Source organism: Hermetia illucens, chromosome 3 (genome assembly GCF_905115235.1).
Source record: "Hermetia illucens chromosome 3, iHerIll2.2.curated.20191125, whole genome shotgun sequence".
Lineage (NCBI taxonomy): Eukaryota > Metazoa > Arthropoda > Insecta > Diptera > Stratiomyidae > Hermetia > Hermetia illucens.
This window is the reverse complement of record NC_051851.1, coordinates 139028051-139044209: the sequence shown is the minus strand read 5'-3', so window position 1 is coordinate 139044209 and position 16159 is coordinate 139028051. Positions and strand designations below refer to the sequence as shown.

Below are 16159 nucleotides of genomic sequence, written 5' to 3'. Positions count from 1 at the left end.
CAAGCGTTGTCCTGGTGGAACAGAACACCATTCGTATTGACCAATCCTGGCCGCTTCTGGTCAATCGCCTGCTTCAAACGGTCGAGTTGCTCACAGTAGAGGACCGAATTGAGGGTCTGGCCATAGGTGAGCAGCTCATAGTGGATGATTCCCTTCCACACAGCAAAACCTTCCGGGCCCTCAATCCGGGCTTGGCGATGGTTTGGGCCGGCTCCCCGCGCTTCGACCATGATTTTTTTCACTTGAGGTTATCGTACGTGATCCACTTTTCATCACCAGTCACCGTCCGCTTCGAAAATGGGTCGAATTCGTTCCGTTTCAGCAGTGCATCTCAGGCGTTGATTCGGTCCAAGAAATTTGTTTGCGTCAACTCTTGACGCATTTAAACATCCAGCTTTTTTTGGAATCTAATCTTCTGCAAATGATTCCAAACGGTTTTATGGTCTATACCCAGTTCCTGGCCAATCGAGCGAGTGATCACATGCTGGTCTAGGATGATTTCGACGATTTTATCGGTTTTTACGACGATTGGCCTATCGATCGATCGAACCAACGCTGTACTGTGCGAATCGTTACAGTATCGGGCCCATAAACTTCACAAATTTTTTCGACCGCCTTCGTTGCATTTTTACCTCTCAGGTAGTAAAAACGTAAAATATAACGAATTTCTTGCTTGGTAGACTCCATCTTTGACGCGCTGTAACTTGAGACTGAAACATACGATCACAACACTGTCAAAAAGACGCTTGTAGCGCAGATTGTCGTCTTCAAATCGCCGTATAGTATGATCCGATGCGATAAGTACAACACAAGATATGCTTAACTGTCTCCATCTATTACCAAAATACGACATTTCTTTTCCCCCAACCCAATACGTCGGGCGGCATCCAGTTCGGTGCCACCGTGGGCGGAGAGCACACTTAGATATACAGATTGATCAATGCCTGCCCATTAATGCAGATAGAGAGGTTACGATGACCCCGTCAGACTGAGGTTTTACTGGTGTTTATCTTCAGTCCATGACTCGGTGAAAGAGTAAACAGATGTCATCAGCATAGTCGAAGTGTTTAAAGAAAGATATCATAATCCATTAAACTCCTCCACGTCCTCCGGATAAGGCAGCATATCTAATCCGGCTTTCGGCCTTGAATATTTCAGAGATTTTATCTTGATACACCACGTGTATCATGCGCCGTCATGTATCGCTCTGATAGTAGTTGTTAGTTTCTCTGGAACGCCCCTTCTGGGTAAAGCATACTAGATACACTCCCCAAAGCCTTCTCGAAATTAATAAAGAGCAGGTGAAGCGAAGTTCTGAACTCCGCACACTATTCCAAAATCATCGGCAGCGGGTTGATGTGGTCAGTGCAGGAGGATTGAGGGCGAAAACCATCCTGCTCTCTGTCGATCATGCTTTTGAGATGTACCTCGATGCCATTGCGACGACAGGAAGCCCGCAAATATCCACCCAATTGTTGCACTCGAGATGGGCGCCCCTTCTTCAGAATCTTCTTCTTTTTCTTCACTCGTTAAAAAACATCTCGGATTCACAGGACCGTATAAGTGGAAGTAGCAGCACTGCAGAAACTGTAAGTGCAGCGATGAATGGCTCTACGGAGAGACCATCAAGCCCAGCGACTGGACTCCATTTGAATGCATTGATGGCCGAGATGATTTCTCTTCTACTTGGAATAGCAAATCTGCATGTAACCGTGACTAGCCATATCATCCATAAAAGATGAAACTTCTGCCGATGTCACAAGGCTGGTGAAGTGTTACTTCTAAGCTTTTCAGCTTCTCGTCATCGTCGACGAGGAGTCGGTCGAAAGATTAGCGACCACAGTCAAGGTCTTTCTGAAATCATTACTATCTGCGCAGTGTCTAGTTCCCTGACCATCGTAATAAGAAGCTACCTTTGTCACATCATACACTATGTTGAACTTCCCCCAGCGCAGCGTCTGCACTTGAGCGAGGCGTTTACGATGCACCTCCTTGTCACCATAGAAAAGAACGGACTGCGTTGCTCCCTTGAGGAGACGTCTCCTAGTTGATATAGGACCCCCGACATTCGCCATTAGCCGACTCAAGGCCGCGACTCCAGCTGCAGCCCTATCCGTTGCTGCTTTGATTTGCTCGAAGAAGCTCATCTTCGAGTCGATCATTAAACCAAGGTATTTAATCGCTGGTTTTGACTCTATAGTCAACTCGCCGATCGATATGGGACGCAGGGTCGGGATTCTCCTTCTGGTCAGGATGACTACTTCGGTTTTTCCAGCGCAAGGTTGAAACCGGGAGCAGTCATCCATCCGCTTACCTGCTTTGCGCCTTTTCAACAGTGCGTCCGGCAACAAGTGCCGCAACGTCGTCTGCATAACCGACCAGGCGCGACTCTTCGGGCATATCGAGTCTCAGCAGACTATCGTAGGAACCATTCCAGAGGTCCGGCCTTAGGATGGATCCCTGTGCTACTCCCGACATGATTTCCATCCTCCTCTGGCCCTCTAGCATCTCATAGAGCAGGGAGCGGTCTTTCAGATAATCCTTCAATATCCGCAAGAGATAGCTTGGCACGTGAAAGGAGTTCTCTAGTGTGCCTAGCATATCTGTCCATCTTACGGAATTGAAGGCATTTTTGACATCAAGCGTTATGAGGAGCACTATCCGTCGAGATCGGCGGCTGTATGCCCCGGCTCGATTAAACGCATCTACGACCTCCATAACAGCATCCACTGTAAATTTCCCTGTTCTACACCCGAACTGCCTTGCGGATAAGTCCCCGGCAGCACGGATCGCTTCAGCGAGTCTACCCCTAATGAGCTTCTCGAGCACTTTTCCGGCCGTGTCAAGCATACACAGCGGTCGGTATGCAGACGGGAGCTCCGGGTCTACTTTACCCTTACTGATCAACGCGAGTCTGGCCACTTTCCAGCGACAAGGAAAAATGCCCTCCTTCAAGCACGCGTTGAACACTTCAAGCAACAATTCTGACCGTCCGCGGACAAACACCAGTTTGTAAACTTCCGCCGGGATGCCATCAGGACCTGGTGCCTTCCTGTTTTTCATAATGAGAACCGCTTCTTCGACCTCTCTCAGTGAAAAGGGGGCAATCCACGACGCTTTCCGGGCTACTTACATCAACCCGTACAGGGTGTCTGAGGAACAATGCCCGCACAATGCGGTCCATCTGGTCGGTGCTCAGCAGGGCTTCCGCAGAGCCCCGATTTTCCGGGTGACAAGCTTATAGTCCCCACGGGCCCTCATTCACCTCATTAACAAAATTCTGCCAGCCGCGAGCTTTCCTTTTATTTATAGCGCTGCGGAGTCTCCTTTTTGCTGATCTATATTGTGCCTTCATGGCAAATGCCTCCTTGTGGGCGTGCAAACGTTGTGCCAAACGGCAGAGCTCCGGGGCATGGAAGCCTCAGACGCCGTCGTCCCCCGGAGTGCCCCCTAGCGAGACCCTACCTGCTCCAAGAGCTTCGACGAACTTTCCGATGTTCACCCTCGCGACATTCCACACGCAGGGGGAACGTCATGTTGGTGCTCGCCGGCAAGTAGCTTCAAACACTTCGAACGCAATGTACTGATGATCACTTGCCGAGAAGTCTTCTAGGACTCGCCACCCGATTCCGACGCAAAAGTGATGTCAGGAATGCTTCCTTCATGACCTGGGCGCCCAAACGTTGGCGTGGATCTGGTGTTTAAAAGTAGGGTAGAGCCCCCAATACCCTATCCCGATCTGCTTTCATGATTCCGCATGCAACTAGATCTTGTGACGCCCCTTTGGGACGACGACCTGAGTAACGCTCAAGAAAAGAGCATTTTTAATAGCGACCCAATGCTTATCAATATCCTTGCGCGGATTATTTAATGTGTTTGCCGTCCAATCCGCAAGATGAGCTCTCCCACTGGCTAGTGACATCTGAATCATATAGGCGGTTGGTGCTGAACTTGCTGGTACGGTGTCGGTCTTTACTATCGCCAAGACCATGTTTCCCGAGCAAGGTGTTGGTAAGAACCCACCCTGGCATTCAGATCACCTCTAATGACCATGACCACCACAATGTCAATTTTAGAAAGTCTCAATATCCTGTACGAAATCGATTCTTTTTTTTTTGTTTTTAAATAAATATTTCGCTCCATACCCTAAAATCGTCATTTAAACCATAACTTACGGTCATAATAAATATATTTTCAGGAACTTGTCTACGAAGAATTCTTCACGCAAGGTGATCTAGAGAAGCAAATGGGCCTAGCACCAAATGAAATGATGGACCGACAAAAAGCCTGCATACCAGAATTACAAATCGAATTTATTGCAACAGTTGTTCGACCAACATTCGAAATCTTAGCCAATCTCTTCCCAGAAACTCAATATTTCCTCGAAGTAATAGACAACAATCGGAAAAATTGGGAAGCCACGATAGGAACAATTTGTAAATATCCATGAAGTCAATATGCCATTGCAGCCGCAACTAAACCAATTGAGTAGCATAGAGAAGTAGAGTTAAACGTATTAGAGTTATCGTTGTGTGCATTAAACAATAAAATAGATGTCCATGTCGGTGTTGTATCGTTCTGATTACAGTAAACTGATTTTGATAAGTTTTTACTCTCCGAGACGACGACTCAATGTTAGTCACTAAAGTGAAGGAGCCACGGGAATTATTTGTATTATAACGTTTAAGTTTTCCAGATTGTAATTTATATTTTAGGATTATGTCGTAATTAAATTATTTTTTCAGACTCTGATATTTCTTGTTATCCAGCAGAATATTAGACTTTAAGTAGATAGAAACAGAATAATTGTAGGAATTGAAGGAAGATAATGCCCAATTCACATCATATCGATGTTGTTCACTAACTGAATAATATTTTAGGAGGGAATAAAGATTAGATGTGTAATATGCAAACTTGCGGTATCAATTCGTTATCACTCCGGTGAATCGCAGATTGCTGCGCTTCGCTCCCATCTGCTTGGACAGGAAACATGCAGCCTGAAGAGATTATTCTAGAGGTAAATGAAAAAGATTTTATTTGCTCTAACCATTCAAATAATTTAACTTTTATTGGATAAGATGCATTTGACATTTATATGTAGTATTCATATGATATTATGTTGTAATGTTTCAAAAAACTTTAGATTTTCGGGGATTCATTTCTGTTTTCCTTCACCAAAGCTAAAAGTTGCAGCATCATCAGCGCTTGTACTTTATCTAAAGGATCCATAAAGCCTCGTTGCAGCCATTTTGGTATTGTGATTCGAGCGTGACTGAATCCCAGTTTATTCAAAATGTAATCAATCCCATAAGGTTCAATTGACTTGCCAGCCCAAGACAAGAGTCGAACGGTGGGTTCTAAATGCCATGCCTTGCATTCAAAGTGTCGCCAATCCCGAACAAATTTCTCAAGATCAACATTCGATCCACTCGTATTATGGCTTTCGGACGAGCTAGGGCTTCGTACCTCATTGGAAGTATTCGATTGAGTTGTTTCGTTACTTGCGCTGCTGGTTGAGTGTGTTTTGTTCGATGAAGTGTCTTGAACATCTGATGAATTCGGGGAAACTGCCCGTGCTGTCTGCGCTCCAATCTAACGAAAATTATAGTTGGGATTGTTATTGTAGCATTATCCTAGGGACATTTCCTTTATTTGCACTTACCACTTTTTCCTTCTCTTTTACGTAAGATGTGATGAGATCGTGTAAAAAGAAGAATGCATCTGCATCGACAGTGACGAAGATGTGATCTTCAAATTCTGTTATGAAACTGCAAACCACAACCGGCTTTTCACCTGAGAAAGTAGAATTTCGTATTAATACCAATCCGTTAAATGGAGTAAGCACTATCTATTTTACCTGATAAATCTGGAGTGCTTGCACCTTGCTTGTGTTCCGTTTTAAAATGGAACTGTAGACTTGGCAACGCAAATATTACTTCACGGTTGTGATTCAAATTGTGGGATTTCACAGAAGCTCCACTCACCGAAGAGCCTCGTCCTCGCTCTATCGAATTCGTTGCAATCTCCTTATCCCTTTCCAGTACAGGGAACCTATCCACAGCTGTGGAGGAATAAAATGTTGTAACCGTTCGGATTTAGAATATTTTCAGTCAAATTTACCATCGATTTCGCTGTTAGCAAAGGCGTAGTGGAACCATTCGGTCAATGTTTTATATTGCGGTGGGAATACAATATTCCTACTGATTCTGCTAACAATCGCCATGGAGTGTGTTTGTGGAGTTTGGGTATTTTGCCCCAAGCTGAATGCGAGCGTCTCTATTATGTGCACCTGAAAAGCAAAATATGTGTGTATCCTCCACTTTCAATGCTTTAATCGCAGACAAATATACCTCGTTATCACTTCCAACATCTTGCGCCTCTGTTGCAAAGTTGATGAATGGTTCACGCAAACTAAATAGAGCCCATGATTTCGACTAAGGGAGTAGACTTCAAATTAATTTAGTTCCTAATAATCACTGCGTAATTATTTACCTTGAAGTTGATTCCATGGAAACAAGCGAGTGAAATATTATTTCCATGCAATTCAATTGTTCCTCCCAATATGTTCCCGTGATTTGGTAGCTTTGTTACCAAAGTGGGAACCACCAGACCCATTGCCTGACTGAGTGGCTTCTGCCAATGCCTGTGATGTCGCGCATCATCATTCCAATATTCCGTGTTGGACATGCCTTCTGATGTCGTTTGTTTTCGTCTTTGCTGCTAAAAATAATTAAGTTTACAGTTGCTGCATTATTAATCTAAGCCAAAATTAATTCTTTAGTTTAATCAATAAATTATTAGGAAAATATAATACAACTCCATCGCAGTCGGTCCCAAGTTCGATTGTGAAAGGAGGACGGATAGGTAGCATGTTTGAATGCCTGTGGACACCACCGCAATATCTCAGGGGGTACATGAGGAAACAGCAAGGCCTTTGTGGTCTTTAAGATAACTCACTGAGGAAGGTATCTTCACCCCTGGTATTAAAATGCGCATCCAACAAATGAGAAGGAGAAATTTAAGGTCCGGTTCGTCGATGGAGGGTAGCAGCGGCATCAACAACAAACTACGGACAACAGTTTTAGCACTTGCCGAAAGCACTTTCCTTCACCATCTGGTTGAAGCCTCCGATGAGATTCAGGACGAATTCCAAAGAGCGTGTATAGCATTTTCAGAAATTGGTCCTAGTTAGATCAGATCAGATACTCCCAAACTATATGCATCTCCAGAAACTCCGAGAACTTTATCTCAAACCAATGGTGATATTGCGTCTCGATTGTGTGCTGATGTGTCTCTACTGCGACTGCAGTTGCGGCTGTCAGACTGCACGATCAGGCTTTCGTGTTATTGGTTGAAATGACCGAAAGGTTCCATCATGGAAAATTCGTCTAGAACGTTGGCGCAACTTACTAAGGCAGGACATTGCTGGGCTGATTCAAATCGTCACTTCCAACGCAAGGAAGCAGGTCAAAGTGCAGAGGGTTTAGCGAAACTATGCCATCTCTAGCGAAACACCCATAGTTGAAATTCTAGACACACTAAAACATAAACTTTCTGTCGTATGCAGTCGTCTGGGACGATATGGCGAAAGCCGCTCCAGACGTGTCCAGAATGCAACGAACGAGAGTAATCAACGGAGTTTTTTTTTCAGATCACTCAATGAACCTCAACAGAGCGCCCAGACAGTACAATTTTCGATAACGGAAGCAAAAGAGCACTGGGGTGGAATTTGAGGGTTACATGAGTAGATCACCATGGAAGGCACCCGCCGTAATATTATGGCACATAAATTTTGCTGGTGTTACTGGTTGGTTGGCACAAAGCATAAATCAGGTCGATAGTCTTTTGGAGGGATTTCCACTCTTCCTCATTGCGGGGACTACCTACCTTTGCGCTAAAAAAGACACAGGATCCCGCAGATGCAAGACCGATTACTAACTGAGCAACCCTCTACAAATTCAGGACGTCCATTATTAGTGAAAAAATCAATGTGCACGTCGTGACCAACAACATTCTATCCGAGGAACAGAAGGGCGGTCGAGTTGGATGAAGGGGTTGGAAGGAGCAACTCATTATCAACTTGGTAATTGTAGGATAGGAAACTAATGGCTCTTAGTTGCTATATCGATTGCTATCGATCGATTGACAGAGTCCCGCACACTTCGTTAATCGATATCCTACATCTGTATCGCACTAATCCCAAACGAATAAAGTTTGTGGCGGCAGTCATAGAACGATGGCCGCTACCACCTTATCAGTACGTTCATTTGAGGGTACCAACAGTTCAGAGCTTACCTGCATTCGGAGAGGCATCTTTCAGGGGGTTTCATTAAGTCCTCCTTGATTTTGTATGGCATTCAACCCCCCTTTCATAGCCTACGTGCTAAGTGCGAGCTGAAAGACTTGGTGTGCTTAGATGTCATCAAGTTGTGTCCTGGTAGTGACGACCACGAATAGTAGACATGTTTAGCCATGACATTCGGATGGAATTTGGATTAGAAAAATGTGGAATCCACAAAGGTCTTCACGAGCCGCATCCCGGTCATAGTATTAGTGACCTCCACGTCCGAGCTTTGACCGAGACACGCTTCCACCAGAACCCAAGAATTCTGCTAGAGTGATATGAAGGATGCTCTGCTGTCCGAATTCCTGTCACATTTGAAGCTGGTGCTGGAATCACATCTCCCGGGGAAGAATGAAATAAGCACACGGTACCTATTCGCAGATATATGCATTCGGAATGCGCGAATGCGGACTATTATCATCATCCTCAACAGCGCAACAACCCGGTCTTGCACCGAGGTCCACCAATTCGATATCCTTAAAAGCTGTCTGGCGTCCTCACCTACGGCATCGCTCCATCTCAAGCAGCGTCTGCCACGACTTCTTTTCCTATAATAGATATTGCCTTTATGGACTTCCCAGGCTTTCATCCTCACTCATGCGGATTAAGTGACCCGCGCCAACTTTCGATCTGGATAGACTGTACATCTCGGGTTTTTCTTCACATAATGCCAGCATCGTCAGCATAGGCCAGTACTCGATTAGATTTAATATTGGATAGTAGCTCTGGCATTAATATGACCATCGAGGATCACTTTTCCCAAGTTCCCAAGTTGAAGAGGATATATGATAGGCCATCCCCCTGTCTAAGACCGTTGTTGGTGTTAAACGGTCTCGAGAGTGATCATGCTGCTTTTATATGGCCTTGCGCATTGGTAAGAGTCAGCTTAGTGTGTGGTCATATTCCAATAGTTTTTCCATTTCTTGCCACAGATGATCTGTTGCTGGTTTGCCTGGGCTGAAGTCTCTTTGGTATGGGCCAAAGCTGTTCTGAGGGCATGGAGCTATCCCGCCTAGTAAGATAGCGGAGAATATCTTATAGATGGTACTCCGCAACGTGATACCTCTATATTTGCTGCACTACGTGATAACTCTCTTTTTATGTATGGAACAGATAATGCCTCGTTGTTAGTGGTCAGGCATTGATTCGTTGTCCCACGCCATAAACATCAGATGATGAAACGCTTGGTATAATTGGTCGCCTACATATCTAACCAACTTCGCTGCTATTCCATCGACTCCTGGCGACTTGTGGTTTTTAAGCCGATGAGTTGCACGGATTATTTCGTCCATGCTTGGTTGCGTTAATCGTCTTCAGTTGGGGAGACCTCCTACTCGCCGCTGTTTTGGCTGTTGAGCAGTTCATCAAAGTACTCCACCCATCGATGTAATATGCCCATTTTCTCGAAAATCAGATTTCTCTCTTTGTCACGTCAGGATTAGAATAGAGTTGTATAAGACTTCATCATGCTGATGAATAGTGGCTCGAGTCTACATTGGCCCCCTATATTCTTTGATATTTATCTAAACTGAGAGGTGATGGCGTTCAATCAACACATGATCAATAGGAATTTTACAAGATAATACGTGGCTGCTCGGTAATGAGGAAGCAGATTCCACAGATCATTTCCTACATGAGTGCCCTGCCTATGGACACATTAGACACCAGGGTGAAGGGCAGGTAGCATCACATACACTAACGGAAATGTGATATAACGAAAATGTGAAATGTGATGTAAAAATGAACTTGGCATATTCCATCGGATTAAATGGACCACTATGATCTATGCCTTTCCCTCACCTGACACACACACACTTTTTATCTTATGGAACTAAAAACAAGCTCCCACGGGCTGAGGGAAGCCATCGTTCAAGCTGTATTATTCTTCGGCGGCGAATTTCCTGGAATTCCATCGCGTTCATTCATTTCTGCGAATTGATATTAAAGTCTTTGTGCAGTACTTTATTTAAGATGATGTTCAACGCACTAATCTAATGTGTCGATTGCTGAAGAAGAATGTTCCGACTTTGAAAAAAAGTCTCAAATGGGCCTTCAGGGTGCCCCGATCTGAACCCGGTTGATTTGCAACTTTAGACGATTTTTGGAGTCAAATGCTTGCAAAAATTGACATTCCATTTCGTAGTCGGTGAAACTAAGACTTATAGAACAATCGATGGAATTTGTGTTTTGAAGTGATCAATCGCTGAATAACTACAGTATTTATTTTTAGATGTGTCAAATCTTAGTGGTGGCAGAGGGATTTGTGTTGTGACTGGATATCGGATATCAGTCTACTCAGATGTGAATGGATACCTGAGTCGCCATTCGACGTCTTAATAGCATTTTGATTAGAGCCCGTTTGCCCCACCGCGATATCATATAATTTTTGGCAAAGTTGCTTTGAAGGTCCAAAGGAACAACCCGAACCGAAGCTCGACGACCGCTAGCTACCAATGCCGAGTGACCGACTTCGTACCCTGAATTCGATTTCCCAGGAGCTTTGTTTCACCGGGATCACTTGCGATCAGACCGCTTATAAAAGTTTCACCAGGCGTACTACTCTTTATGCCCTTTTAAGCAATACAACTAGCTACGGAATAATCAACATCTTTTGTTCCCTATCCAACCATTGAATGACGACCAGATCCACAACTCACTTTGTATTAAGCTAGAAGACTTGAAACTTTTACGGCGTGACAATCGATGACCAGGCGCCAGCTGGTGTAGATTTAACACATTAAAACTATTCAACAGAGCCTTGAAAATGTACAAATAAATTATTGTTCTACTAATGAAAATCTTATTTGATGTTTCTTTAAGTTTTCTTGGTATCAATTCCGAATGTCAGATGAATTTCGATTACAAACAAACCTAGACTTTTCGGTAATGGCAACAAATGCCATTGGATTTCTAGCCGAAAGATAGCAAATGAAACGCTTACCTGTTTCTTCTTCAAGCTTTGATTACGTTCTGATGTTCGTGTTTCCAGACTTGAAAATACTCGTTTAGACGACTTAAACTGCTGAGAGAAGAACTCCTCCAGTTTATAGAATATTTTCAAAATATCGGCAGTTGTAGACTTGGAGATCATAATTTGAAGCTGAAAATGTAGAGAATTAGATTGTGCATCCCAAAAAAATCATCCCGACTGTCAATTGTACCTGATCCCATATCAAATCGCCATGAATAAATATTATTGCATTTTTTCTCAAGCTTGCAATGAATTTATCGTTCGTTGTTTTCCATTCGTCGCGTAATGCAGCTGAAAATGAGCTAATTCGCCCCATTAATATGCTGGTACCCATATAGTCCAATCGCAGTTCCAAGGCTTTCAGTTTCAAACGGATCGTATGGCAGGGCTCTTTTCCTGATTCCTCCTTAACATGGAATTGCGTATCGATGTCGTTCAAATCAAAAATACCGCCCACTATACCTCCTTTGGCATCTAAAGAAGACCCGCCCAGTCGAATTCCTACGTGCATATTTCTATACCCAGTGCTTCCAATACTGAGTTTTCCATCACTCTGAAAATCTCGCGTTAACCATACCTAGATTAAGATTGGAAATGATTTTAAAGTGTAAACAGTTAGATGTCTTGGATTCTTACTTACCACATTACCCATAAAATTCCCCATATTCATTTGGACATTTAATTTCGTGAAGTTAACAGCGAAAAGCACTAAAGTCTCCCATGCTTGATTTTGCTCCGTTGCAGACATATTTGAATCGGTGCTCGATGATTTCCCCATATCCTTAAGCTTATCAGTCTTCAAAGTCGTTTCTTGCGCAATGTCCAACTTCATTGATTCCTTACAAAAACTACTTTTCTTCGCGTCGTTCGAGTTGTATTGAGTTGTCGAATCTTTCACACTTTCCGCAGGCTGGGACACTTCGGATTCCTTTTGACTGCACTGATTCACACTCAAGTCCCCTAAAAACAGTCTTCTCACAATCGTTTTCCGGTACCATGCTTTGGGAAAAGCTAGAATTTCAGTTAATCGCCGCATATCATATTTGAAGGATGCACTTCCAATATCGATGATAGTTGAAAATCGAATCACGGCTTTCGATTGGTTCTCCAAACGTTTTGTCTTTGAAGGTTCAATGTAAAGCTTGCGGCATCGTGTTAAATGGAATTTAACGAACTCTACGTTAACACTCAAAGAATCCTTCCGTTCGCTATCTGTTAGGGGAGAGAACTGTGCTTCCTTTATACCACTCTTTTTGCCACCGTACGGATGGAAGATATAAAGATTGAAGTCAGCGAGACAGCCAGTTACGCTGTTAAATAAATTCAGATCAAATGTTTGTTGTGTGTTAATAATTGTAGTAAAAATTACCTTAATCCTCCGATATTGGATTTATTATCGGATTCATTATCGACATCATCCTTGGACCTTTTAGAGCTGAAAACAATATCCAAACTCGGCAATTGAAGCATGCACTCCACTCTTGAGATCGGTAAACATGAAAATCGGAAAGTTGATGGCTGCATGTGGAAGTAAACAATCACATCGACCGGGAAAGATGCATACGTAGCGTAATTGCTAGGAAGCAACTCAATGTTCACCGGATTTGATGGCAGCAAGTTGCTTTCACTTCTCCTTGGTATTGGCTCTAAAGTTTGTTCCAAAAACTCCAGTATATGTGGCGAAATAATTGTCTCCTCGGGAATACTTTGAAGTATAATCCAAGTGAACAATGAGGCTCTCTTGTTCAGCATTTTCTTGTTGAGCGAAGTGGGCATATCCGCAAGATTTGTCTTAGAATTTTGTGATGTTAATGTAGAGGTAGATGCTCCACTGTCATCCGCCAATGTGGTGGATTCATAATGCAACTTTACATCCAATCCGGGTATGTGGAAAATAGTCAAGTCAACAAGAACCGTGTGATTTGCGTTATATCGAATCTTGCTTTTATCTCGATTTTTCCTGGATGGTGTTGGACTGCCCCAATCATTTCCAATACTACGTTCCCGTTTATGATGTTTTGTCGTTGAACTGAATACGATTTTTTCATCATGCAGTTCTTTTGTATGCAGTACACATTTGCCAGAATTGATTAGCACTTTCACATTCAATTCGAAGTCAATATTGGGTTCCTGGAAAATAATGAATATTCCTCAGTCAATCAAACATAAATATAATTGAAAATCGATTAAAAAATAGATAATACATATGCACAGGGTTCTAACTAAAGAAATCGTATCTCTTGGCTTTGTTAAATAAAAATCGTCGGTCGAAAGTACCGAAATACGTCATCACCTGGCAGGAGAAGAAACTGAGCTCTATATAAGGTGCTAGTTCAAAAACAAAAACTCGAAAATTTGAGTCGATGATATTCCTATGGAGATGTGGAATTCAGGGAAGAACAGTGAGGAGCCAATGAGGTGTAAATCGGTATAAATTTATGAGCAGAAAATCTCATGAAAAACTTTAACATTTATTTTTTCGTAAATACGCGGAATTTGGAAAATCGAGTGCAATTCATAACCCCCTGGACAGGCCCAATAAATACCTAACCAAACGAACTGTTGTTTTCATAATAATATCGTCAAGGGATATCGCACTTTGTCCTAAAAGAACTATTGTGCCTCTGTACTGGTTATAGTATCCCTATAAACTATAGTATGTCATATAAACCTATAACCGACAGAAACTTTACTATGTTTCCTACTTTCAAGTGTTTTAACCGGGCATCTGGTATTAAGCATTCTCTCAGGTGCCTGAACCTAATTTGCATCATCACTCTCCTCACGGAATCTGCAGACAGTGTCCGTAGATATCTCTAGTTTCGCCAAGTGATAGTTTAGCCTGCAGTGGCCAGTGAGTATTTCCACTATGGTCCGGACACTCTTCTTAATAATAATAATAATCGTAGGCGCTACAATCCATATTGGATCAGGGCCTTGAAGTATGTTAGAGCACTTCATTCAAGACCGTAAGGGTAGACTACAGTACTCTGTAGGAGGCAATGTGGTCAGCATTGTTACCCTGATTTGACTCAGGTACTCATTCACAGCTGAGCCGACTGGTATCCGACATCCAGTCAAGATAACAAATCCCTATGTCACCAGTGAGATTTGAACCACGACCTTCCGCTACGACAACCCAGCGCTCTAACCATTTGAGCTATCCGAACAGGTTTAAACAATCTTTCGATTCGTATCCCCCCATGAGGACCCCGGGACTCTTCCATTCCTGGTAAGTTCGCCCAGTAAAGTTCTCTCAGCCGCTCTTCTTCATTTTTCAATGTCAATGTGGCCATAAACCCACGACTGTACAGAAAGGGCTGGCCCGTATAGTGGCATCGTTTCTCCTTTCCTAGTCACCTTGTCCGCTACTCTCCATTGCCTTCTAACCAAATGTGGCTTGGGACCCGAAGTATCCAGAGCTTATTGTGCGAGCCAAACATATTAACTCTCTCAAGGCATTCCCATGCCAGCTTGGAGTGCACCTGGTAGGACCTAAGACCTGAATAACCGCTGACCGACAGCCGGTTAGAATAGCAATGTTCTGCCCCCTACAGTTGCTTTTGAGGTTGAAGAAAGCACTTATATCTATGACGTATATTTCCGCCTGGAATATGGTGGTATGCTTACCCATTGGTTCAAAGTGCGTTTTCCTTTGACCAATGACATCCCCCCTCCCCTCGCCTAGTCCCTCTGCCGTAAGGTATTCGTCAGTATACGAGATAATCAGTAGTTGGTTTAAACCGTATGTTAATGCCACGCTCTCCCAGTTTGCCCTCTTGTCCCAACATGTTTCAAATTTCTTATCGTAGTGAACCCTCGTTGTCATGTTATCCTTAGATATCAGTAATTCGGGATGCCGCCTAGAAAAAATATCAACTTTCTTTCGTAGGTAGGTAGGTAGCCGCTCGCCTGTATGTGCAGATGGAGTGGATTCAGTCCCAGAAGAATATCTAGGGATACCGTTGAGCAAGTTCTCATTGCTCCACTGATACACACGCAAGCCAGTCTTTGAAGTTTGTGTAACTCGCAGGCTGTTGTGCTGAGTTCCGTTCTGTCTGTCCAGATTACCTTCCCATAGCTAATCATTGTCCTTGCTATTGCAGTGTATATCCAGTGCAGTATTTTCGGGGTGCATCCCCATTTTTTCCTTGGTATGGACCTTCAAGTCAGAGCCCTTGTGGCTTTCCGACATATGTTTTCAACATGTGTGAAGTTTCACTTCCATGCCATGTAATCTAATTGCTCTCAGGAGTTCAAGCTTGCGCTTTCTAGTGAAAGGTACTATATTGGTCTTGGCTGGATTTATGCGCAACCGCGAACGCGAGTTCCAATAAAGTTGTCTATGACCTTCCCACCGTCTCAAGTACGAACGATGGAGACAGATTGGTCTGAAAAATTTAGGGTGAAAAGGATCTTTTTTATCCGCTTTCGGAATAAAGACCACTCTTGATACCGGTGGCTCAAAAATAGAAAATTTTCTTGGAAGAAGAGTCTTCCTTTCGAATAAAAATGAGAAGTGGGCTTTTCGCTTGAGATAATGTGCAACGGTGTTTCAAACTGAAGTATATGAAAACAGAACCTAACAAGGATACTGCGAAATTTATCCTGTCGAAAAGTAGGAAGACTTGTAGAAGTATTGTGCGCATTCTGACTGGTCATAATTCACTACCTGGACCTACATAGAAATTGTACAAGATGATAGGTGTCCCTCCTGTAATGAGATCAAACATCAGATCTTTGGGACCACTCCAGTTACAGCGGGTGGCAGGTACATACACGTATCTGGGATATTTCGTTTTACGGAGGAGTCAAGTACAATGGGCCACTATGGTTTGAGTGCC

General features: G+C 43.4%; 2 protein-coding genes across 6 annotated transcripts in view; one reads left to right on the top strand and one right to left on the bottom strand.

The window, feature by feature from the left end:
• LOC119652330 (cGMP-dependent 3',5'-cyclic phosphodiesterase-like) overlaps window positions 1-4907 on the top strand; it is a 291653-nt gene extending 286746 nt beyond the window's left edge. The window contains exon 12 of the mRNA XM_038056342.1: window positions 4199-4907. Coding sequence (XP_037912270.1) covers window positions 4199-4450 — 252 coding nt within the window. The 3' untranslated portion in view covers window positions 4451-4907. The remainder of the gene's footprint in view (window positions 1-4198) is intronic.
• Window positions 4908-5031: 124 nt separating this feature from the next.
• Window positions 5032-16159, bottom strand: part of LOC119653272 (transmembrane protein KIAA1109) — an 89085-nt gene continuing 77957 nt past the window's right edge. For 4 of the 5 annotated variants that reach the window (XM_038057894.1, XM_038057895.1, XM_038057897.1 and 1 more), the window contains 10 exons: window positions 12685-13445; window positions 11956-12625; window positions 11506-11892; window positions 11286-11444; window positions 6493-6720; window positions 6351-6434; window positions 6121-6289; window positions 5858-6061; window positions 5663-5793; window positions 5032-5592 (listed from right to left, as the gene is read on the bottom strand). In XM_038057894.1, coding sequence (XP_037913822.1) covers window positions 5140-5592; window positions 5663-5793; window positions 5858-6061; window positions 6121-6289; window positions 6351-6434; window positions 6493-6720; window positions 11286-11444; window positions 11506-11892; window positions 11956-12625; window positions 12685-13445 — 3246 coding nt within the window. In that variant the 3' untranslated portion in view covers window positions 5032-5139. The remainder of the gene's footprint in view (window positions 5593-5662; window positions 5794-5857; window positions 6062-6120; window positions 6290-6350; window positions 6435-6492; window positions 6721-11285; window positions 11445-11505; window positions 11893-11955; window positions 12626-12684; window positions 13446-16159) is intronic. The other variant, XM_038057896.1, reaches the window with a different exon arrangement.